The sequence below is a fragment of the Pelophylax lessonae genome (assembly GCF_965119305.1).
Source record: "Pelophylax lessonae genome assembly, chromosome: 5".
Lineage (NCBI taxonomy): Eukaryota > Metazoa > Chordata > Amphibia > Anura > Ranidae > Pelophylax > Pelophylax lessonae.
The window spans coordinates 760,794-785,195 of record NC_138772.1 but is presented as its reverse complement, the minus strand read 5'-3'; the positions used below and the strand labels follow the sequence as shown (position 1 = coordinate 785,195).

At 46.9% G+C, this 24,402-nt stretch overlaps 1 protein-coding gene across 1 annotated transcript; it reads right to left on the bottom strand.

Annotated features, from left to right (window-relative positions):
- On the bottom strand, nucleotides 1-23,913 carry LOC309556772 (F-box/LRR-repeat protein 6-like). Its single transcript, XM_082259270.1, has 9 exons — nucleotides 23,604-23,913; nucleotides 23,371-23,529; nucleotides 17,196-17,259; nucleotides 16,084-16,215; nucleotides 15,794-15,901; nucleotides 14,551-14,664; nucleotides 10,346-10,574; nucleotides 340-601; nucleotides 1-261 (listed from the first exon to the last, which is right to left on the bottom strand). Exons 1-9 carry the CDS (start codon nucleotides 23,795-23,797, stop codon nucleotides 93-95), a joined length of 1,431 nt encoding a protein of 476 aa, XP_082115396.1. The 5' UTR covers nucleotides 23,798-23,913; the 3' UTR covers nucleotides 1-92.
- Between the last annotated feature and the right edge of the window lie 489 nt (nucleotides 23,914-24,402).

Sequence of the window (24,402 nt, the reverse complement as noted above, 5' to 3'; positions counted from 1 at the left end):
AACCTCAGACCCTTTGGACCACATCTATGGTGAATGCCAAAATGATATGGGCACATGAGATCCACTGGATCGCTTTGTTCAATGGAGGGAGTTCATGAGGGGTGTCCCTGCTCTTCCACCTCCTGAAGTTTTTGGATCAGGTCCGTTAGACACCCCTCAATGTCTTCTCTGCCGTGGTAAACGCGATCCAGTCCTTGGGGAATGTTGCGGCAGGAGGACAGGTCGAGGTGGGTGAGGGACCGGCAGCTGAGGAGGACATCTCTGTAGAGAAAAGAAGGGTCAGTACTCTGCAGGGTGGGCAGAATATCACTACAAATATCTAGATTGCGGAATGATCACCTGACAGCGTGGGGCGTGGCTCGGGTTCCTGAAAGGTTTAAGGATTGGAGGGTGTCATTACTAAGTGGGTCGTTGCCTGTACCACTTCCTTTGCAAAGATTAAGCAAGGCCTCTGCCAAATCCTCCTCTATGTATCCATGACCCGTCAGGTCCAGTTCCTGCAGGCTGTGCCGCCATTTATGGGTCAGCAGATGGGACCCAGAAACCATTGATGAAGACACCATAGAGCTGCAGTACAAACCCAGGAAGAGGCGCTCCACATCTAATGAAGACAAGCAAAGATTAGACCCAGAGAACCAAACTGAAGTCCAAATACAGTGTGAGAATATTATAGAAGACAGAAATATGGATGGGGTGGGGGTAGGAGATGGATGGGGTGGGGGTAGGAGATGGATGGGGCGGGGGTAGGAGATGGATGGGGCGGGGGTAGGAGATGGATGGGGCGGGGGTAGGAGAAGGATGGAAAGGGGAGGAGAGGCAGAGGGAAGAGACACTTGATCACTTCTGTGGGCGGTGGAAGGGGGTTCCCCGAATTGCCTTTCCTGGGCTCTCTCATCCAGTCGTGGAGCCTGGAAGCGACGCATGCACAGCACAGAGAGGGGAACTGGCGTTCTTTCCTCTGTGACCCCGTAAACTGGGAGTGATGAGTCACTTCTGGTTCCGCCTCTCCATTTACCTGGTCGTCAGCAGCCGATCAGACTGATCTGTGTCGGATCAGCTGCATTGGAGGCCAGAGGAGAGATTCGAGGTCTAAAGGCGCATTTCCACTGCATGGAACCGAACGTTTCGGCTTGCTTTTGTGCTTTTCCATTGCATGGTACCGCATGGTACGGTATTGGAACGGTTCAGTATGGTACGGTACGGCGGCGCTTTTCCACTACATGGAACCGAACGGTACGGCTCGCTTAAACAGGACCACCTCAGTTGTGGTTCCAAGAGGTACCATACCGGTACCATATCCCACAATCCTTTGCTGTTGACTGTTTGTCACTACTAGCCACTGATTGGTCAGAGAATTGTTGTTATCCCACCCACTTTACTTTAGTGGAAAAGCAAACCGTACCAAACCGTACCGAACCGTTCCAACACCGTACCATGCAGTGGAAAACCAAACAGAGCCAAGCAGGGCCGAGTGGAGCCGAGCCGGTACTTGCAGTGGAAAAGTGCCATAACAGACTCCAAGATCTCTCAATAAGGACGTGTCACAGCCCATGCGATCACAAGGGATGTTGCTCATCCCTTCTAATTGCAATAAAGTTAAAAAAAAAAATTAAAAGCCCCCTGACCGCTATGTTTATGCACAAATAACAGTGCATATGTAAGTACCTCATACATATGCAACTACTGATCGCACACCACACATGCGAGGTATCGACGCGAACGTCTGAGCAAGAGCAATCGAGTGCCAGATCTCCTCTAATTCTAAACTGGTAACCTGTAAAAAAAAATTAAATCTGGATTGCTGGTCTGTTGTGGACCATATATGATGCCCTCTGTTGACTTTTCTTTTGCCTTATGTGAAAGTAAAAAAAAAATTTGTCAATGAATAAAAAAAAAAAAAAAAAAAAATGTAAATTGGCGCCTATGGAGATTATTAGGTACTGTAGTTTGGCGCCATTCCACGAGCGCGTGCAAATTTAAAGTGTGGCATGTTGGGTAGCTTATTTGCTCAGGGTAACATCTTTTACATTTTACCAAATTGGGAATGATATTGGGTGTGCGTTCAATGAAATTCATTACCGTGTATCTTTATTCCAAAAAAATTGCGTTTGAAAAACCACTGCGCAAATACCGTGTGACTAAAAGTAAAGAAAACCCACCAATTTATTCTCTAGGGAGTCTGCATAGATCCATAAATATTTTATATATATGTATTAGATTGAGAGAGATGTCATAGATCGAGAAAAGCATGTCATAGACAGAGGGACACATCATAAACTAAGAACACGTCAGACTGAGTGAGAGGGACACGTCATAGACTGAGTTAGAGGGACACGTCATAGACCGAGTGACAGGGACACGTCATAGACCGAGTGACATGGGACACGTCATAGACCGAGTGACAGGGACACGTCATAGACCGAGTGACATGGGACACGTCATAGACTGAGTGACATGGGACACGTCATAGACTGAGTGACAGGGACACGTCATAGACTGAGTGACAGGGACACGTCATAGACTGAGTGACATGGGACACGTCATAGACTGAGTGACAGGGACACGTCATAGACCGAGTGACAGGGACAAGTCATAGACTGAGTGACAGGGACACGTCAGACTGAGTGAGAGGGACATGTCACAGACAGAGTGAGAGGGACATGTCACAGACAGAGTGAGAGGGAACTGGGTAGTCCCATGTCCATAGCCATATCATGGGCAGACATTGTTCCAGAAGCATTTGTTTGTTTGAGATGTTCCGGCTGACTGAGGGTTACCTGGAGGCTGTCTGGTCATCTGTCCTCCCTGCTGGTGGGATGGAGGGGTCGTTCTAAAAGAGTGGGATGTCCATCTGTCATGTCTCCGTATCCTCCCTTTTGGCGCCGGCAGAGCACCGGCTGGTTTCTGAGCGTTCCGTATGCTGTACGCACGTTACCTTAGCATATACGGTGTGTATTTAGCCATGGGTAGTCCATCCATAGCCGACAGTCGGTTGTCTTGTAATGACAACCAATGCGGCCGAGAAGCCGCTCGGCTGTCATTACAAGGAGCAGGAGGGGACGACGTCGTCGTCGCCCCCCCCCCCCTCCCGTGGCTTGCCCGGGTCTCCCGTCCCACTGCGAGATACGGGAATCCTACCTGCACGGCCGCTGAAGAGAAGACCCAATCAAAGCTGCATTCGGCTCTGATCGGGTCTCCATGTAAACACCGGGAAGTGATGTCATGACCACATTCAATAAAATGACAGCATTCAAAAGAGCCAAACTTGGCGTTTTGAATGCTTTTAAAGTACAGAGGAGGGGTTTGGGGACCCCCAGATCCCTCCACAACAGTACCTGTGAAAAAAAATAAATAAATACATTTTTTTTTAAAATGTCCGAAAATCTCGGCCGATACCGATATGCGATGACCAAAATATCGGTATCGGCAATAAAAAAAAAACACACGATATCGGTCAATCGGTCGTGCAGACTTTCGGCCTTAATTTAAGGCGTTGAACATAAATAGCAAGTACAAATTTTAGGAGCTGCAATCATTTCTATACACAGCCCCCCCCCCCCCACATTTTCGGGGGCTCAAATGTAACTGGACAAAGGAATATAATCATAAATAAAATGTTCCTTTGTAATATTTGGTTGAGAATCCTTTACTGGCAATGACTGGCTGAAGTCTGGAGCCCATGGACATTACTCGGGACTGGCTTTCCTCCTTTCTGGAGCCCATGGACATTACTCGGGACTGGCTTTCCTCCTTTCTGGAGCCCATGGACAATACCTGGGACTGGCTTTCCTCCTTTCTGATGCTTTGCCAGGCTCTACCTGCAGCTGTCCTCAGCCGTTCTTTGTTTGCGGCTCTTTCTGCCTTTAGTTTTGCCTTCAGCAAATGAAATTCTCAATTGGGAAGAGATCAGGTGATGGACACGACCATTGCAGAATATTTCACTTCTTTTCCTTTTCATGCTTCCTGGGTTGCTTTTGCAGTGTGTTTTGGATCATTGTCCATCTGTACTGTGAAGCGCCGTCCAATCACCTTTGCTGCATTTGGCGGAATCTGGGCTGACAGTATCTCTCTAAACACTGCAGAACTCATCCGGCTGCTTCTGTCATATCATCAATAACCACCAATGACCCGGTGCCACTGGAAGCCATGCATGCCCATCACACTGCCTCCACCATGCTTTACAGATAACGTTGTGTGCTTTGGATCAGGAGCTGTTCCAAGCCTTCTCCACACTTTTTCCTTTCCGTCATTCTGGTACAGATTATTCTTAGTTTCATCCGTCCAAAGAATGATTTTCCAGAACTGCTCTGGCTTTTTAGATATATTTTGGCAAAGTCTAATCTGGTTTTTCTATTCTTCAGGCTTATGAATGGTTTGCACCTTGTGGTGAACTCTCTGTATTTGCTCTCGTGAAGTCTTCTCTTGATTGTAGACTTTGACAATGATACACCCACCTCCTGGAGTGTCCTTCACTTGTCTGGATGTTGGGATTGGGTTTTTCTTTACCACAGAGAGGATCCTGAGATCATCCACCACGGTTGTCTTCTGTGGACATCCAGGCCTTTCTATGTTGCTGAGCTCACCAGTGTGTTCTTCTTTCCTCAGTTGTACCAAACTGTTAATTTGGCCTCTCCTAATGTTGCTGCGATCTCTGATGGACTGGTTTCGTTTTTGAAGCCTTACAATGTCCCATTTCACTTACATGGGGAGCTCCTTTAAAGGCATGGTGAAGGTTCACAGCAATAGATTCCAAATGCAAATACCACACTAATGGGCCATACACACTATGCAATTGTCTTTAGATTTTTTCCCTTTAGATTTACCAAAAACATAAAATGAGGTTAAATCTAAAACGCTTTCAATTTGTATGCAATAAGACAGGCCCTTGCACTACATAGTTGAAGGTAAATCTAAAGGAAATATAACAACATGAGTTGTATAGTGTGTATCCAGCTTTAGAATCCAGAACTTTTACCTGCTTAACTGATGAAGAAATAACGGAGTACCCCACACCTGGCCATGACACAGCTTTTCATTTAATTGTCCAATTGCTTTTGAGCCCTTGAAAAAAGGGAGGATGGCTATTCCCAAGAGCTGTAATTCCTAAACCTTTCCTACAATTTGGATGTACCGTATTTTCCGGCGTATAAGACGACTTTTTAACCCAGGAAAATCTTCTCAAAAGTCAGGGGTCGTCTTATACGCCGGGTATAGTCTTATACGGCGGATGCTGGAGCCGAACTGGAGAATATGTGGTGGGGGAGTGAGAGAACTTTAGCTATGCTGCCACATGGACTGCCTAAGCTGACAGAGAACTCCCATCTAGGCTCCCCCGCCCCTACCTCCACCGCTGTCTGTTAAAAAGCCTGTGATTTGTTGTTGCTAGGGGCGGTCCTAGCAACCAATCTGCCTGTAAAATGGAAAGTTGGACACTTCCTGCCTTACGCTCGGACATGCTGCATCCTCTATCTGCTGTGTAAGGTAAGGGGGTGGGGCTGTAAAGGGGACTGTGAAAGGGAGTAATGTGCAAGTAAGGGGGGACAACTGTAGAAGAGACTGGGATACAAGGAGGGGGACTGTGGAGGGGATTGGGATACAAGGAGGGGATTGAGATACAAGGAGGGGGGACTGTGGAGGGGACTGGGATACAAGGAGGGGGGACTGTGGAGGGGACTGGGATACAAGGAGGGGGACTGTGGAGGGGATTGGGATACAAGGAGGGGGACTGTGGAGGGGATTGGGATACAAGGAGGGGGGACTGTGGAGGGGATTGGGATACAAGGAGGGGGGACTGTGGAGGGGATTGGGATACAAGGAGGGGGGACTGTGGAGGGGATTGGGATACAAGGAGGGGGGACTGTGGAGGGGATTGGGATACAAGGAGGGGGGACTGTGGAGGGGATTGGGATACAAGGAGGGGGGACTGTGGAGGGGATTGGGATACAAGGAGGGGGACTGTGGAGGGGATTGGGATACAAGGAGGGGGACTGTGGAGGGGACTGGGATACAAGGAGGGGGGACTGTGGAGGGGACTGGGATACAAGGAGGGGGACTGTGGAGGGGATTGGGATACAAGGAGGGGGACTGTGGAGGGGATTGGGATACAAGGAGGGGGACTGTGGAGGGGACTGGGATGCAAGGAGGGGGGTTGTGGAGCATGGCAGCTCCCATGGGTTTATTGTTTTATCCTTCCTTTCAGCTTTAGCTGTTTTATGCATACTCTATATTTTAACTGGAAAAGTTGGGGGGTCGTCTTCTACGCAGGAAAATACGGTACTTCCCCTCAGATTACACCTGAGTGTGCACTTCAGCCCGTATCCATTATAGAACTATAGCTTGAATAGGTTTTGGTAAAAAAAAAATCTAACATTGTGCCTGTGTCCAAATATGTATGGACACATATACATTTACAGTGCATCCAGAAAGTAGTCACAGCGCTTCACTTTTTCCACCTTATATGTTACAGCCTTATTCTAAAATGGATTAAATTCCTTACTTTCCTAAAAATTCTACAAAAAATCCCCCATAATGAAAATGTGATAGAAGTTGGTTTGAAATCTTTTTAAATTTATTAAAAATCAAAATCGCCCGAAAAAATTTGATAAAATATGGTTGGTCTGGGTAGATTCGGTCTCGGGAACCCTGGAGGTATAGACGGAATCTAGATTAAGGGGGGAAATCCTGAACACGTATGTAGGTAACCCTGTGAATTCTGCTTGCCCCTCCATGATGCCTGTGGGGTACTGTTGCTTCTCCATGTTCATGGATATTGTTTGGCCCCAATTTAAATCTTTTTCTGTTATATATGTGCTCAATACGGTACTGGTACTCAAATTTCAAATGCAGTTTCGAGATGGTTTATTATGCTTGAATTTACTGGTGGCTGTTTGGTCATTGTGTATGTAATTCCTTTTATATTCACAGTCTTTTGTAACTGCCTTGTTGCCATTGTATGTATACCTTTGTATTAATAAAAAATACCTTAAAAAAAAAGAAAAAAATAATAAAAAAATCCCATGTACATAAGTATTCACACCCTTTGCCATGACACTCACAATTGAGCTCAGGTGCACCCGGTTTCCACTGATCACCCTTGAGATGTTTCTACAACTTGATTGGAGTCCACCTGTGGTAAATTCAGTTGATTGGACATGATTTGGAAAGGCACACACCTGTCTATATAAGGTCCCACAGGTAACAGTGCATGTCAGAGCACAAACCAAGCCATGAAGTCCAAGGAATTGTCTGTAGACCTCGGAGAAAGGATTGTATGGAGGCACAGATCGGGGGAAGGGTACCGAAACATTTCTGCAGCATTGAAGGTCCCAATGAGCACAGTGGCCTCCATCATCTGTAAATGGAAGAAGCTTGGAACCACCAGGACTCTTCCTAGAGCGGGCCGCCCGGCCAAACTGAGCGATCGGGGGAGGAGGGCCTTAGTCAGGGAGGTGACCAAGAACCCGATGGTCACTCTGACAGAGCTCCAGCGTTTCTCTGAGGAGAGAGGAGAACCTTCCAGAAGAACAACCATCTCTGCAGCACTCCACCAATCAGGCCTGTATGGGTGTGGCCAGACAGAAGCCAATCCTCAGTAAAAGTCACATGACAGCCCGCCTGGAGTTTGCCAAAAGGCACCTGAAGGACTCCCAGACCATGAGAAACAAAATTCTCTGCTCTGATGAAACAAAGGCCGCATCATACTATGGGGATGTTTTTCAGCGGCAGGAATTGGGAGACTAGTCAGGATGGAGGGAAAGATGAAGGCAGCAATGTACAGAGACATCCTGGATGAAAACCTTCTCCAGAGCGCTCTGAACCTCAGACTGGGGCGAAGGTTCACCTTCCAACAGGACAACGACCCTAAGCACACAGCCAAGATAACAAAGGAGTGGCTACGGGACAACTCTGTGAATGTCCTTGAGTGGCCCAGCCAGAGCCCAGACTTGAACCCGATCTCTGGAGAGATCTGAAAATGGCTGTGCACCGACCCTCCCCCATCCAACCTGATGGAGCTTGAGAGGTCCTGCAAAGAATTGGGGAAACTGCCCAAATAGGAGTGCCAGCTTGTAGCATCATACTCAAATACTTGAGGCTGTAAAAGGTACAGTCTCTGGCTGGTTGACAAGTTTGAGCTTGGAAATCTCTTTGTATTTGTATGACATAAGTCAACCTTCCAGTGCTCCTTGCTGCATAGACCAGTTATAGGTGTGGTCGGTGGCCACTTGTTTGTATTTTGAACATATTGGCCAGGCAAAACACTGACATCTTTGCTGCCATAGTGCTATGTGCTGGGTGTTCATTGTTTTTGTACTTTTAAGGCGGAGTGGGCTCCTTCCAGGCTCACCTGCCGTCTGCCTATCCATTAAAATACATATGCTGGCGCGCGGGGGGTGCCGGAGGGACTTGAGGCACAACTTTTTTCTAAACCTAACAAGCGTTTCCCGACATATAGATTACTACAAAAAATATGGGACAAAACTAAACAATTTCAACGAGCCTTCGGTTACACTAATTTCAGCCCGATCTGAGACAATAAGACTTATCCTGAATTATGTAAGCTGGATCAGGCAGACAGGTGGCGAGCATACGGGGTGACTCACCTTATCCATATTATGCGGGAAGGGACACTTCTGACTTTTGAACAGCTTAAGGAGCGTTTCTCGCTTCCGGACAGTATGCGGTTTTATTATTTTCAATTACGGCACGCGATGCGGGTGCAGGCAGCCCAGGGACAGCTCTTCGTGTCCTCGACCCCCGTTTTCTTCCTTATGCAACAATGTACGGATACCAAGGGCTTCATATCTGGTTGCTATGCCTCTCTTCTGGGTTAGTTCTTGGAAAAGTACCCGAGCCCAGCTTGTGATCGTTGGAGCGAGGATGTGGGGGAGATCCCGGGGGAGCTGTGGGAGGAGGCCTTGGAGGTAGTTCGCAGCTGCTCTCTCAATGTCTCCCACCAGGTGTCGCAGCTTTACATCCTACTAAGAGTGCATCACACCCCCCTGAAGCTTTATGCCATGGGTCTTCGCGACGATGATCTCTGTGGACGATGCCAGAGAGAGAAGGGGGACTTGGTTCACTTGGTGTGGAGATGTCCAAAGTTGCACAGATACTGGTCCGAGGTGATATCTGCCATTAATGTGGCTCTGGGGGCGGATATCCCTAGGGATCCCAGACACTGTATTCTGGGGTTACTGGAGTCGATAGTGGAGGATAGGTTTCTGAGAGAGGCCGAAACTCGGGTGCTCTTTCAGGCCCGTTTACTTATCCTGAGACACTGGATAGCACAGGTACCACCTACGTATAGGATGTGCCTGGAACAGATGGCTTCTACTTTGCGTATGGAGAAGGTTATCTACCAGCACAGGGGGGTGCCTCAGAAATTCGCTAAGGTTTGGGGTGTGTGGTTGGAAAGTCCAGGCATGGCCCCTGACGATCTAGTTCTGGACCGTTTGTTATTGTAATTTTTTTTTTGGGAGGTACTCCTGCTAATTCTTGGTTTGCATGGGGGGGGTTTCTTGCATTTACATATGTCATGTTCTCTTTAACGTGGATCGAACTGTACGTATATGTGATAACCTAGGGGGGATTGTGGCATGGCATGGACTATGTACTGTTTGTGGTTTGATGTTGCCATCCGACAGTTTTCTTTTTTATTGTCTGAATGTAATGGTGTGAATTTTTCTCAATAAAGTTTTTTCTTGATTTAAAAAAATAAATAAATACATACATGTGCTTCCATTGTGGAGACTCATAAGTTATTAGGAACTACAGAAAACAGGCCTAGATGGGGCCTGTAGCTTACGCATGTATTTGCAAATGTGTGCAGACTAAACCACTGTTCTTGAGGCATATTTTTAGACAGGTCAATTCAGTTGGTCCCTAGTTGGTTGGCAAGTTTGAGCTTGGAAATCTCTTTATATTTCTTTGACATACTTCATATTTATTTGACCAAAAAGCAACAATATATTTACAATATATATGCCAAAGGTGCTTCACCAAAGTATTGAGCAAAGGGTGTGAATACTTATGTACATAGGATTTATTTCCTTTTTATTTTTAATAAAATTTGCAAGGATTTCTGCTATAGGGAGGTCCAGAACTGGTTAAACCTCAAGAACACATCCTGAACCTGTACAGACTGAGCCCCCACAGGCAGGAAATCAGGGTGCTATAGACAGACCTAAAAAGTCCAGGGAGAACAGACCAGCAATGTGACCACGGGGTCCTGGAGGATGGGGCCCACTTCATACCCCCCAAAAATCCCTTTTACCTCCTATGCAATTCATAGCCAGACACTCACACCAGGAATACGGGTGACGTGCTCTGGAGTTGCTCAGATACTGACCAGTACATGGGAGCGCAGACAATCCCTGTGGTGAGATCTTATAACATCCCCGCAGGTCTAGGACTCGCAGCTTCCTAGAACTTTTCAGCAGCCTCTGGAAGGCGGCATCGTTGACAGAGGAGTAGAAGAAGCTGGCGATTAATTCCTGCAGCTCAGGAAAACCAGGGGCACTGGTGGGGATTTTAGGTTCGGGTTTTGCCTGCCATGGGATGTTTACCAGTCTCAGCACCTGCAATGGAGAAGAGAGTGTAACGTTAGAAAACCATACCCCGTGGAGAAACCATACCCTCGTCACTTCCTGTGAGAAACAGCTGAGCAGCGAAGGAGTGCGCATGCTCAGAGAGCCGGAAATATCATGGAAGGGCAGAGAAGATGGCAAGTGCGCATGCTCAGAAGGTATGAAATAATTACGGTAGTGAAAGTAATGTTAAACTTGCGTCGGTTACATAAAACAGCGCGGCTGCACTATGAGACACCTCCGCTCCTATCCTTGTAACTTTCCTGATGTGGGCTAATAAATATGAAAGCGGCGGCGGGTGTATGAGATGTAAATGTCGGCTCCGTGATCCGCTTTTATATTTATTACCCCAGATCAGGGAAGTGACAGGGAGAGGGGCGGAGATCACTCATAGTGCAGAGGAGCTGTTTTAATGTAACGGCGGCAAGTATAACGTTAAACACACTGCCGTGAGAAATCCATACCCTCCGGAAGTGACGAGGGTATGGTTTTCTCACGGGTATGGTTTTTTCACGGAACAGAGAGGAACCTGAGACACAAGCTCATCACATGACCATCCCAACAGCATCAACTGTAAAGAGGACCTGTCACTTACAGACACCGGAACACATTGCATATATCAGTTGATACCTCACTTGTTTCCTGATCAGCTAAAAAAGTGGCCGATCCTTCCCTTCAGCAAAAAGCATTTGGTCACAATACCGAGCGCTTTGGGATCCCAAGGCAGCAGCATCTCTTTTATAGAACTGCATTTCAGAAGATCTTTTCATAGATTTAAGTAAAACACATTGCTCTGTATAAAAAAGATTCCTCCCTCTCTCCGGCGTACTTCCTCTTATTTGTTTCAGAAAACTACTTTGGAGCATACCCGTCAGCGCTCCCTTATCTCTACGCTTTATGCAGCTGTGATTGGTCGATCATCTCACTTCACTTTCCTATGTGGCTCAGTGGGAGAGGGATTGGGGTACTGAGATCGACCTGGCGGATTGGAGCAAGGCCTGCTCTTCGATTGCCAAATATTCATTTAATACTGCCACCTTAGAAGCGGCATATAAACTGTAATGGTGGTATTGGGTTCTGGCCCATATTGTCCATGCTAATCTGACTTCTAGTGATCACTGCTTTCGGGGGTGCAGCCACTGTGGGGATGCTCCGCATACCTGGTGGACCTGCCCACGACTAGCTGGAGTTTGGTCTGCTGTATTCCCTGTTCTAAATATCCGAAAGAAGGCTAAAATTTGCTTTGCTGAATTGCCCCATTCTGGGCTTATTCGCTCGTCAACAAAAATTGGCATCTTATTTGTTCATAGCAGCCAAATAGGGACAATTGCCCAGGCCTGCAAAAAATCTACAGTCCCTTACCAGGAAGTGCGGGTGTATTTAACGGCCATGATGCCTAATGAACAAATGTCTGGTATTCTTCACGTCACGCGCACCAAGTTCCTTAAAATCTGGGAACCATGGTTGATGCCTTGCCTGATCTTCCCCTGACAAGCGTGGGTCGACTCTCATTGGTGTCTCAGGTGACCCCGGGTCCCTACCCTTCTCTCCCCCTCACTTTACTTTTACCTCTCTCGTCTGGCTTTCTATTCCATTTTGATGGGTTCTTCAGCCCTCTTTAGCTGTCTGTTGGCATCCAGAACTATCTGCTAAGGGGTCATTGAGAGACATGTCCTGGCTACTTTGGGAAATTAGGAGGTTTTCCCTAAAATACATATATTTTGTTTAGGTTAAATGTGCCTGTTTGGGAAGGAGCCCTCCTTCCTTCGCCAATGCTATACACCTACATTTATGCTCCCTACGTCGCCAGTCATAGCCCTTGCGTGGGGGGACTAGGTGAGTTTGTACTAATGTATACTTTGGATATACCTACAATTTAAATATATATTTGAAGAAAAGATTCTTCCCTTCCACGTTCTCCCATCTAGGTCTTCTTGGTGTTATGGAGCCCTCTTCCTTCTACCCAGGTCTCCTTGGTGTTACGAAGCCCTCTTCCTGCCACCCAGGTCTTCTTGGAGTTATGGAAGCCTTCTTCGAGTTATGGAAGCCCTCTTCCTTCCATCCAGGGCTTCTTGGTGTTATGGAAGCCCTCTTCCTTCCATCCAGGTCTCCTTGGTGTTACGGAGCCCTCTTCCTTCCATCCAGGTCTTCTTGGGAGTTTTGGAAGCCCTCTTCCTTCCATCCAGGTCTTCTTGGTGTTACGAGCCCTCTTCCTTCTACCCAGGTCTTCTTGGAGTTATGGAAGCCCTCTTCCTTCCATCCAGGTCTTCTTGGAGTTATGGAAGCCCTCTTCCTTCCATCCAGGTCTTCTTGGTGTTATGGAGGCCCTGTTCCTTCCATCCAGGTATTCTTGGGAGTTATGGAAGCCCTCTTCCTTCCATACAGGTCTTCTTGGGAGTTATGGAGCCCTCTTACTTCTACCTAGGTCTCCTTACAGACTCCCCACCCTGCATTCAGCAGATGGCTGTGTTCACATTTCTTGCCTTCTCCATTTCCTGCCAACATCACTTCCCGTTTAACCTTTATGAACCAGTTAAACAAGTTCATTAGCTTTTATATAGAGTGTGACAGTACTCACCGTCACTGGAAGTTTAAGACAGATGATTAATGGTTTGAATTTCTTCAGATGGGACGGTCATATTTGCCAGCCATATCTCCATATATGAATATAAAGATTTAGTCCCATTTGCCATGAAATCTGTTCTTCCTAAATGCTGTGTATATTACATATCTTTCAATGACAGACAGGTTTTCCTTGTGTTGTGTATTGGGAGGGAATGTGGATTGCCCTTTCGCATTATGTTAATGACCTCCCATTGTTCTGTCTGTCTACCTTAAGAGAAACTTATAGGTATGTGGATTGGATGCTAAGGGGGAGGGGGGATTGTCCCACATTGTATATTTTTGTGTACACTGTATGAGAGTGTAAAACTCTGTTCCTATTGGATTGTGAATATCACGTCCAGTCTTCAACAAGGTCCACCTAGGCGGTAACCTTGTGGGTGAAAACTGTATATAAGTCTGTTCAATAAAGAAGGAGTTATTCTCACTTGACCTCAATACGGAGCCTTGTCTCGTACTTGGGGGAGGGGGGGGGATTATTGGCATGGGCTTAATGTATTGGCAGATTGGAGTGGTCAATAGCTGTCCTGGTGTTCGGGAGCAGATTATCCTAGATGACTGTAACCCCTTTCATACTTTGGGGTGTCGTTACATAGAGGGTGCCCAGCTTCTGAATTCACGTGACCGGCCAGCTCTCTCTTCCTGACTAATGTCAGTGGGGAATTCTCGGCCCCACCCATTGCACTTATCAGCCAGGGAGAGGAGAAAGCTGGCCGGTCACATGAGAGCAAAGAGGCGCTCTGAAATACGGTATAGACGGCGTTTTTTTTTTTTTTTTTTTTTTTTTTTTATAAAACAGACAGGAGCACCTGTCATTAGGAAACACACAGGATTATATGAAGTTGTCACAGTGGGTTAACAACTACTTTAATAAAATAGCCATGGCAACAAGCTTTCATTAGTCTGGTGCTCTTTATTCTCTTGGATGCTTCAGTTTAGCCGGCTGCTAACACTACAAAATCCCTGGAGTCTGCCAGTATAGGATGGCAGGTTGCATCTGCTGAGATATTTCTGGTCCAACAACTACATTTCAGCAGAGCTCAGGTATAGGATATATCTAGATCTGTACAATGTGTGGTCACTGACAGCAAACACTTCCTATTTATTAGGGACTGTGTCTGCAATTGTTGCATTCTGAATGCAGCGATTGTGAAATTCTGTTGACTCCCCAGGCAAGATACATGCTCCATTTCTATACGTTTTAGAAAAGCGGATATCCTGTCTGGTGGAAGTAATGGACCATTGTGCGGTTCCTCTGATTTTACAGAAATGCAAAACATACAACGCTGACAAATCAACAATACTCCAGTCCATATAATGAGGAACTGCATTATACTCAACTCACCTCCAGCTTGGGGCAGGAAGCCTGAAACTCTTCAATTGGGAGCTGAAAGTCCATGACCTTTGAATCTAAGGGAAGATTCACCTCCAAAAGCCTCAGTTCTGGGCACCAGCCATCCTGTTATTACAATATAGAAATTATAAGAGGCAGGTAAGAGGGCAGAACTGGGGAGGGATATATAATGGAGACAAGATAAGGGAAGGAGGAGGATAGAACTGGGGAGGGATATATAATGGAGACAAGATAAGGGAATCAGGAGGAGGAGGATAGAACTGGGGAAGGAGATATATATAATAGAGAGGAGATAAGGGAAGGATATATAATGGAGAGGAGATAAGGGAAGGAGGAGGAGGATATAAATGGGGAGGGATATATAAAATGGAGAGGAGATAAAGGAAGGAGAAGGATAGAACTGGGGAGGGATATATAATGGAGAGGAGATAAGGGAAGGAGAAGGATAGAACCGGGGAGGGGTATATAATGGAGAGGAGATAAGGGAAGGAGAAGGATAGAACTGGGGAGGGATATATAATGGAGAGGCGATAAGGGAAGGAGAAGGATAGAACTGGGGAGGGATATATAATGGAGAGGCGATAAGGGAAGGAGAAGGATAGAACTGGGGAGGGATATATAATGGAGAGGCGATAAGGGAAGGAGAAGGATAGAACCAGGGAGGGATATATAATGGAGAGGCGATAAGGGAAGGAGAAGGATAGAACCGGGGAGGGATATATAATGGAGAGGCGATAAGGGAAGGAGAAGGATAGAACCGGGGAGGGATATATAATGGAGAGGCGATAAGGGAAGGAGAAGAAGGATAGAACCGGGGAGGGATATATAATGGAGAGGAGATAAGGGAAGGAGGAGGATAGAACCGGGGAGGGATATATAATGGAGAGGCGATAAGGGAAGGAGAAGGATAGAACCGGGGAGGGATATATAATGGAGAGGCGATAAGGGAAGGAGAAGGATAGAACCGGGGAGGGATATATAATGGAGATGAGATAAGGGAAGGAGAAGGATAGAACTGGGGAGGGATATATAATGGAGAGGAGATAAGGGAAGGAGAGGGATAGAACCGGGGAGGGATATATAATGGAGAGGAGATAAGGGAAGGAGATAAGGGAAGGAGAAGGATAGAACTGGGTTGGGATATATAATGGAGAGGCGATAAGGGAAGGAGAAGGATAGACCTGGGACGGATATGTGACCCGGTTTAATGGAGAGATCACGCCAGAGGACATACCGCTATTCCGCTCATAATTGATTTCATATGAAGGCTGTAGGACATTGATAGTCGCCTGAGACGAGCGCCATACATCTCCAGGAATCTTTGCACAGCATCAAACTGAACCTATGGAGACAACACACACATCACTAAGAGACAAGGTGAGGTGGTCACAGTCAAGCAGTTCCCCATAACCGGAGACTTTGAATGGGGAAAAAAAATAAATAAATAAAAACCACACAGGACAGTCCACCCATACCAAGCGCTGCTGATTCTTCCAGAGAAGTGTAGAGTAATGCACATTGTACCTTGGAGTTCTGCAGGTTGAGGCTCTGCAACTGGGGACAGCAACGTCCTATAGACAGCAGGTCCTCCACAGTCACCTGATTACAATGTGACAGCGTAAGAGACTTTAGCAGTGGGCAGGACTGCGACAAATTCTTAAAATAAAAACAGAAAAGACAGTGAGAACAGGGATACAGGATAAAAATGTCAAGACAGAAATTTGGGGGGAGAGGATAGGCCCCCTTCTGAGAGTTGGTGACAGGATGGAGACCCTGTGGCATCTGGAGACATTCAGAAAACCACCTTGGCATCTAAGAACAGTGAACTTTATGGCCTCTGGGATCAAGTGGGGAGGGCCCCAGTGGGTTCAGGGGATAATAGGGAGGCCCTGTGGCTTCAGGGTACAGGTGGGGTTTAGCTCTGAGAAAGGGGGGGGGGGGATACCCCTGAAACACGTAAGATTTTTTGGAGGTTCACATCACATCCCTTGTTTGTGGATGAAGCTCAGTGGGCATTTCCGGTGGACCGATTATTGCATATCTTGCTTATATCTCACATCCACTTTGTGAGTATGATGTGTATATTGTCCAATTTAATAAATTGTTTTAAAGGTAATGCGCTAGGCTGGTGCGCCCTCTGTATGCTTTCCTTCTACAGGTGGGGAAACCCCTGGCTTTTGAGAACAGGAAGACAGGTCCCTATGGCATTCAGGTACAGGTGTGAGGGCTCTGTGGCATGTAGGGAGAGGTAGGAGGGACCCAATGGCACCCAGGAGAAGGTGGAAGGCACCTGTGGCATGTGGGGACAGGCAGGAAGTCACTATGGGATCCAGGGACAGGAGCGAGGACCCAGTGGGGAGAGGTAGGAGGGACCCGATGGCACCCAGGAGAAGGTGGAAGGCACCTGTGGCATGTGGGGACAGGCAGGAAGTCACTATGGGATCCAGGGACAGGAGCGAGGACCCAGTGGGGAGAGGTAGGAGGGACCTGTGACATGCAGGAAGTCCCTATGGCATTCAGAGAGGTGTGCGGGTCCTGTGCCATCTGGGACGAGGTGGGAGGCACCCATGGCACCAAGGGGTAGGTGGGAGGCATCCCCTCAACCCCTGGGGACACAGTGTAAAAATTGCACCTACCTGTAGTACAAAGGACACAAAATTCTTCCATTGATGAAGGGAAAAGTCAGAGACTTGAGGAAGCCTAAAAGAAAAAAAAAAAAATGGATTTTTGCCTTACCGTAAAATCCTTCTCTCGGAGGTTCACGGACGGACACAGCTCCATGCCTTCTTAGACCCTTGGGCTTATATGCTGCTCTTTTTAGGAGTAGGACTAGCGGAAACAATTTTGGCTACGCCCCTGAAGGAGTCCCAAAGGGTACACTATCACTTCCTGCTATAGGACTTCAGTTTGTAACAAGCAGTGTCAGATGAATATATAGCTCAACCCAGAGGGGCGGGTGCTGTGTCCCTCAGTGAACCTCAAGAGAAAATGATTTTACGGCCAGACAAAAATCCAGTTTTCTCTTTCGTTCCGTGACAGGCACAGCTCCATGTCTTCTTAGACCCTTGGGATGTCCGAAAGCAGTGTCCATATGAGGGGTGGGAAAAACACATCGATACATAGAATTCCCAACAAGGGCTAAACTTTGCCAAACAGGAACAACTGGAGCTCACCACCAAGAAAAAAAAAAAAAAAATACACCCTCAAGAGGTAGGAGGGAGCCTCTGCAACCGCAGCCTGCAAAACGAACGCAGCATCCAGCATCGTAGAATGCGCCTTGACAGGGCAAGGAGGAAGCTGACCCTTAATGGAATAGGCCAGTGATGGTGAACCGTGGCACCCCAGATGTTTTGGAACTACATTTCCCATGATGCCCAACTACAGTGCAGAGTGCATGAGCATCATGGGAAATATAGTTTCAAAACATCTGGGGTGCCAAGGTTCGCCATCACTGGAATAGGCCGTCACCACCTTCTCCCTGATCCATCTGGAAATGGTCGCGGCAGATGCAGCCTGCCGCTTACGAGGTCTATCCATAAAAACAAACAAAGAATTGGATTTCTGAATCGACTCAGTCGGCGCCAGGTACACCCGAATTGCCCTACATCCAAGATGTACAAACTACATCCAGGGAGTGTAGAGCAATTTCTTTAGGCTATTTCGGCTTGGGACATAAAAGACGTCAACACAATATCTTCATGCAAATGAAACCTTGAGACAACCTTAGGAAGGAACGCCTGAAAGGGTCGTAACACCACTTCGTCCCTGTGAACCACCAGGTAAGGCAACCGACAGGATAAGGCAGCCAACTCCAACACCCTATGCGCAGAATAGCGTCCAAAGAGGCCACCTTCTGCAACAGTGAGCAGATTAAGTTCACAAATATTTTCAAGAGGAGTCTTTTGAAGTACCGACAATACCAAATTGAGATTGCACGGAGGTAGCAGGGATCGCACCGGAGGAGCCAGATAGCCAACTTCCTGCACATAAGTGTTATCCAAGAACTTTGCCGCCAACAGACTTTGTAAAAATATGGCCAGGGCGGAAATCTGGCGCTTGTTGGTGCCCAGAGCCAAACGATGATCTACACATCGTTGTATAAACTCCAACAGGCGAGAATCTCCCCCCTCCCCGGAGAATCATACCACCTTAGGTTGTAAGATCCTTGAGGGCAGGGACTGATGTGAATGAGCAATATATATGTAAAGCGCAGCGTAAATTGACAGCGCTATACAAGAACCTGAAATAAATAATAAATAAATAAGTAATGTATGCCTTCCAAACTTGATGATAAACCTTCCTAGAAGTAGATTTCCTAGCTGTCAACAGTGTAGGAATCACCGACTCCGACAGCCCTCTGTCCTTCAGAACCTGGCTTTCAATAGCCACGCCGTTAAAGCCAGCGACAGTAAAGCAGGACAGAGGATTGGTCCCTGAAACAGAAGATGCTCCCTGAGAGGAAGTTTCCAAGGAACGTCTGCTACCAGCCTTACCAGGCCTGCGTACCAAGACTGGCGAGGCAAGTCTGGCGCCACCAGAATGACTGGAATCCCTTCCACCTCGATTATGCGTAGCAGTCTAGACAGAAGTTGTATGGAGGAAAAGCGTAAATCAGACGATACGGACTCCAATTAGCCACCAAAATGTCTGCGGCTTTGGCCAGAGGATCCTGAGACCTTGACATGAACCTCTGCCCCTTCCTGTTGAGACGGGGGGCCAACAGGTCCACATTGGGTGTCCCCCACCGGAGATAGTTGATGAAACTCCCCGGATGGAGAGACCATTTTCATTGATCCAACTGGCGACTGAGATAGTCCACTGGCCAATTCTCTACCCCCAGAATGTGCACAGCAGAGAGGAGTGGAACATATTCTGTCCACCTTAGGATGCCGGCTACTTCCTCGGTCACCAGGGCACTACTTGTGCCCCCTTGATATATGCCACAGCCATAGCATTGTCCGACTGTATCCTCACTGGGCATCCCTGCAGACAATCCGTCCACTGGGACAAAGCCTGATCGCCCGAATCTCCAGGACATTGATCGGCAGACTGGACTCCCCTCGAGTCCAAACACCTTGAGCTGAGTATACTCCCAAGACACCTTCCCACCCAGACAGAATGGCACCTGTTGAAATCCCTGTACAATACAGGGGAAGAAAGGACTTCCCCAGGCGAAGCGCGGGATAGCGGGGCCACCATATCAGAGACTCTTTTGTACCCCGACTCAGCAGGATTGTCTAGCGACTGCGGATCCTGGTTTAATTTGGCAAGAATCTCTCTTTGTAGAGGTCTGGAATCAAACTGAGCAAACGGAACAGCCTCGAAGGTGGAGACCATCAGACCCAGCACTTACATGCAAGTCCTGAGCAACGACGATTGGACAACAGGAGCCAAATCGCATACTGCAACTTCAGTAGTTTCCCCTGCGGAAGAACACCCAGGCCGAGGCTGAATCCAGCACCAGACCCAAGTAGTCCAGTTTGGTGGTCGGAGTCAAAGCAGATTTCTGAAAAGAAAAAATTCCATTTGAAAAATGCCAGGACCACAGATCCCAGCAAGGAGCCAGGTCCTTACTCCGCGGAAAACCTGAAGTCCAATAGCAGGAAGTGATGGTATACCCCCTGGGACTGCCCCAGGGGAGGAGCCAAAATGGTTTCCCCCTAGCCCTACTCCTAAAGAGTGAGCAGCATAACCCCAAGGGTCTAAGAAGAAGATGACATGGAGCTGTGCCCACCAGTGAACAAAGAAAAACTGGATTAGACAGTAGCAATGAAGGGGAGGACATGGCTGTCAACATTTCAAACCTATTTCTACAAATGGTCATTGTAAGCCCTGGACACAGCTATAGAGATGACTACTATATATACAAAAAAAAAAAAAGTCCACCGTGGCTCTCTATCTACTGTAAAGGGGTGATGGAGATTGGTTGGGCTTTAAAAACAGTTGCCATAGGAGATTCTCATGATTGAACCTTTATCCATTCCAAGTAGCAGACAGGATCTCAGTGCTCTCTCACAAAGGCACTCTCAGCTTCCAATGGTCTTAAGAAAGCTTGCAGATAGCAAGTTAACCACTTTACCACCGGAGGATTTTGCTGTCTTATGTCTGGGCCACTTTTTGCGATTCGGCGCTGTGCGACTTTAACTGACAATTGCTCGGTCGTGCGACTCTGTACCCAAACAAAATTTACGTATTTTTTCCCATAAACAGAGCTTTCTTTTGGTGGTATTTGATCACCTGTGCGATTTTTACTTTTTGCGCTATAAACAAAAAAAAAAAAAAAAAAAAGCGTAGATTTTGAAAAAATATTTTTCACATTTTTTATATGAAATTCCCCCCCCAAAAAAAAATGTAAAAATCTAAATTTTTTAAAATTTTAGGCCAATTTGTTTTCTGCTACATATGTTTGGTAAAAAAAAAAAAACAAAAAAATCACAATAAGCGTATTTTGATTGGTTTGCGCAAAAGTTATTGCGTTTACTAACTACGGGAAAGATTTCTGTCATTTTTGGTGTTTTTTTTTTAACGAGTAATGGCGGCGATCTGCGATTTTTGTTTGCGGGACTGCGACAGACAGATCGGACCCTTGACTGACATTGACACTTTTGGGGGTACCAGTGACATTACTACAGTAATCAGTGCTATACATATGCACTGTTACTGTAAAAATGACACTGGCAGTGAAGGAGTTAACTGAATTGGAGAGGGAGGGGTTAAGTGTGTCCCTAGGGGTGTGTTTCCAACTGTGATTGGCTGTGGCTACTAGTGTAAGAACAGAGATCAATGGTCCTACATAGCAGGACCGTCTGATCTCCATTCTTACACAGGGAAGAATGACAGGCAGCTTTGTTTACATTAGCCGCCTGACTTTCTTCCGGTGTAACGGACGATCGCCGAGTGACCGGCGGACATCGGGTCCGCTGGGCACACACGCGCAGGGGGGGGGGGTGGGGGCTAGTGTCCGGGAGCGCGCCTCCGGCGGCGCGCGCTCCCTAGACCCTCACAGGCTAGCGGTGTAGCCCTACGTTGCTTTGCCTGTGAGGGGCTGACCGCCGCAGTAAATAGTCGTGCGGCGGTCGGCAATCAGTTAAAAATGGAGGTACTTACAAATATCCATAAGATAAAGGCAATATATGGGTGCCGTGGAAAGTGATGGTGGTTTGCAGAGATGTAAGGACCCCCTGATGAGTTTCGTCTACACAGACATTCTCAAAAGGATGCATATATATGATATAAATTATACACCCGCCATTCTTTGTAAGTGGGCAAACTTACACAATCTGCAGGGATCAAATCATTTTCCCCACTGTATATATTCCTGAATGTACAATCAGGTAGCAGACCATTTACACATTACAAAGGAAGTGATAACGATTTATAGAACGAACGGGAAACATACTAATTGGTCAACTGGGCACCCATTTACGGTCCTAGAAAACAAAGGTTTAACAAAGAAAATCAAAAGGCTTTCTTCAGGGGAGTTGGAGAAGGTGACCACAAGGACACTGGCAAAAAAACCCGAGACATTCTGGGTAGAGGGGGCGGGGTTATACTGGAAGCTGGCTTGTTTTTTCTGTTTGCCAGAGTCCAATCTTCCAGTAGATGGCAGTATAACCCAATCGTTTAACCACTTGCCGACCGCCGCAAGTACATATACTGCGGCGGTCAGCCCCTCACAGGCAAAGTGACGTAGGGCTACGTCACTAGCCTTTGAGGCTCTGGGGAGCGATCGCGCGCCGCCGGAGGCACGCTCCCGCTCGGTCAAGGACCCCCGTGCGCGTGTGCCCGACGGACCCGATGTCCGCCAGGCAGTCATGATCGTCCGTTAGAGGGGGAAAAAGGCAGGCGGCTGATGTAAACAAAGCCGCCTGTCATTCTCCCCTGTGTAGGAATGGTGATCACACGGTTCTACTATGTAGGACCGTTGATCACTGTTCCTACACCTCAAGCCACATCCAATCACAGTTAGAATCACGCCCCTAGGGACACACATAGCCCCTCCCTCTCCAATAAAGTTAACCCCTTCCCTGCCAGTGTAATTTTTACAGTAACAGTGCATATTTTTAGCACTGATTACTGTAGTAATGTCACTGGTAACCCCAAAAGTGTCAAAAATCAAAAATGTCAGTCAAGGGTCCGATCTGTCCGCCGCAATGTTGCAGTCCCGCAAAAAAAAAAAAAAAAAAACGCAGATCGCCGCCATTACTCGTTAAAAAAAAAACAAAACAAAAAACAAAAAAAAACAAACAAATGACAAAAATCTTTCCCTTAGTTAGTAAACGAACAACTTTTGCGCAAACCAATCAAAATACGCTTTTTGCGATTTTTTTTTTACCAAAAACATGTAGCATAAAACAAATTAGCCTAAAATGTAAAAAAAATTTTATTTTTACATTTTTTTTGCGGGGGGATTTAATATAAAAAAAAAATGAGAAAAATATTTTTTTTTGCAAAAATTGTCGCTCTTTTTTTGTTTATAGTGTATGATCAAATTAGTTTAGGTACAGCGTCGCACGACCGCGCAATTGTCCGTTAAAGTCACGCAGTGCCGAATCGCAAAATAGGGCCTGGTCAGGAAGGGGGCAAAATCTTCTGGGGCTTAAGTGGTTAAGAACTCCTGTGTCCCACAATGGAGGAAAAAAAAGTTTAATCAACTTCCTCAAAAACGTGACACCAAAGTGGAAAGTAAAAGCATGGACATTCATTCTGGAATAGTTTTGGGGCCTTTTGTTTTGTGGATATCTGCAAACACTTCCTGCTGCCCAATTCTACAACCTGTCTAATAAACCTGGAGGGAAGAGCTGAACTGACCGTTGCTGGATGAGCGCTCCAATTGTCTTCATCACCCTTTTCTGGGTTCTCGGTGGATCGGTGATGCCCGGAAGGACACAGCAACGACTCACTGTCACACGACGCCAAAGGTCCCGACTGGACGCTACCTGCCGCCATAGCCGACATACCTGGGAGAGCCTACAGAAGGGAGACACAGGAGATAAGAGATGGAGGATGACACTCCGGATACATCCATTGTCTTGTGTCCTCACCTGCACAGAATGGGGACCGCACCCTCACTGTCCGCCAGCAACCGGAAGACCCGATGTAAGATCTCCACTGGAATGAAAGAGCCCCAGCCAATGTCAGTAGTGACAGCTTCCTTGTCCATCGATGCCACCACACAGCCTCTCTTCTGCACGCAGACCGTTTCATCCAGGTCGTTGTTGGAATTCAGGAGCAGCATCTCCTTGTCGGTGTGGTGGATGCAATAGGAAGGTGCAACATTTTAGGATTGCTGCCTGTTCCTGGAGCGTTTTGTGGAGCATCCATGCTATGTGGAGTGCTTCCCACAGGAAGACGACATCTAAAAGAAAATAGAATAAGAATGTAATAATAATAATAATAATAATAATAATGCTTCCAGTGAAAGGGCGACATCTGAGAGGAGAGAATATAAAATATATTGATGGACTCCAGGAAAGGAAATTTACAAATAGTAAGACAAAGAATAAATAGGATAAGATTGCTGCGCTATAATCATAATACTAAAATGTTAACATAAGATACTAATGTGAAAGGGTTAAACCCCCTTAAAGCGGAGTTCCGGGCACAAAATCGACCTAATCGATTTTGTGCCCATCTGCTGGATCTTCTTCACCTGAAAAGGAATTGGATAGTTCGGTATATATTTTTTTTTTTACTCACCTTGTAATTGTAGATCGAATATACTCACCTATTCTCCACTTCCTCCCTCTGTGCCGCGGCCCGCGCCGTCACTTCCTGGCATGCAATGATTCCTGGGAGCTGAACGTCATCGCTTCCAGGAATCAATGCAACGGCACCGGCCCC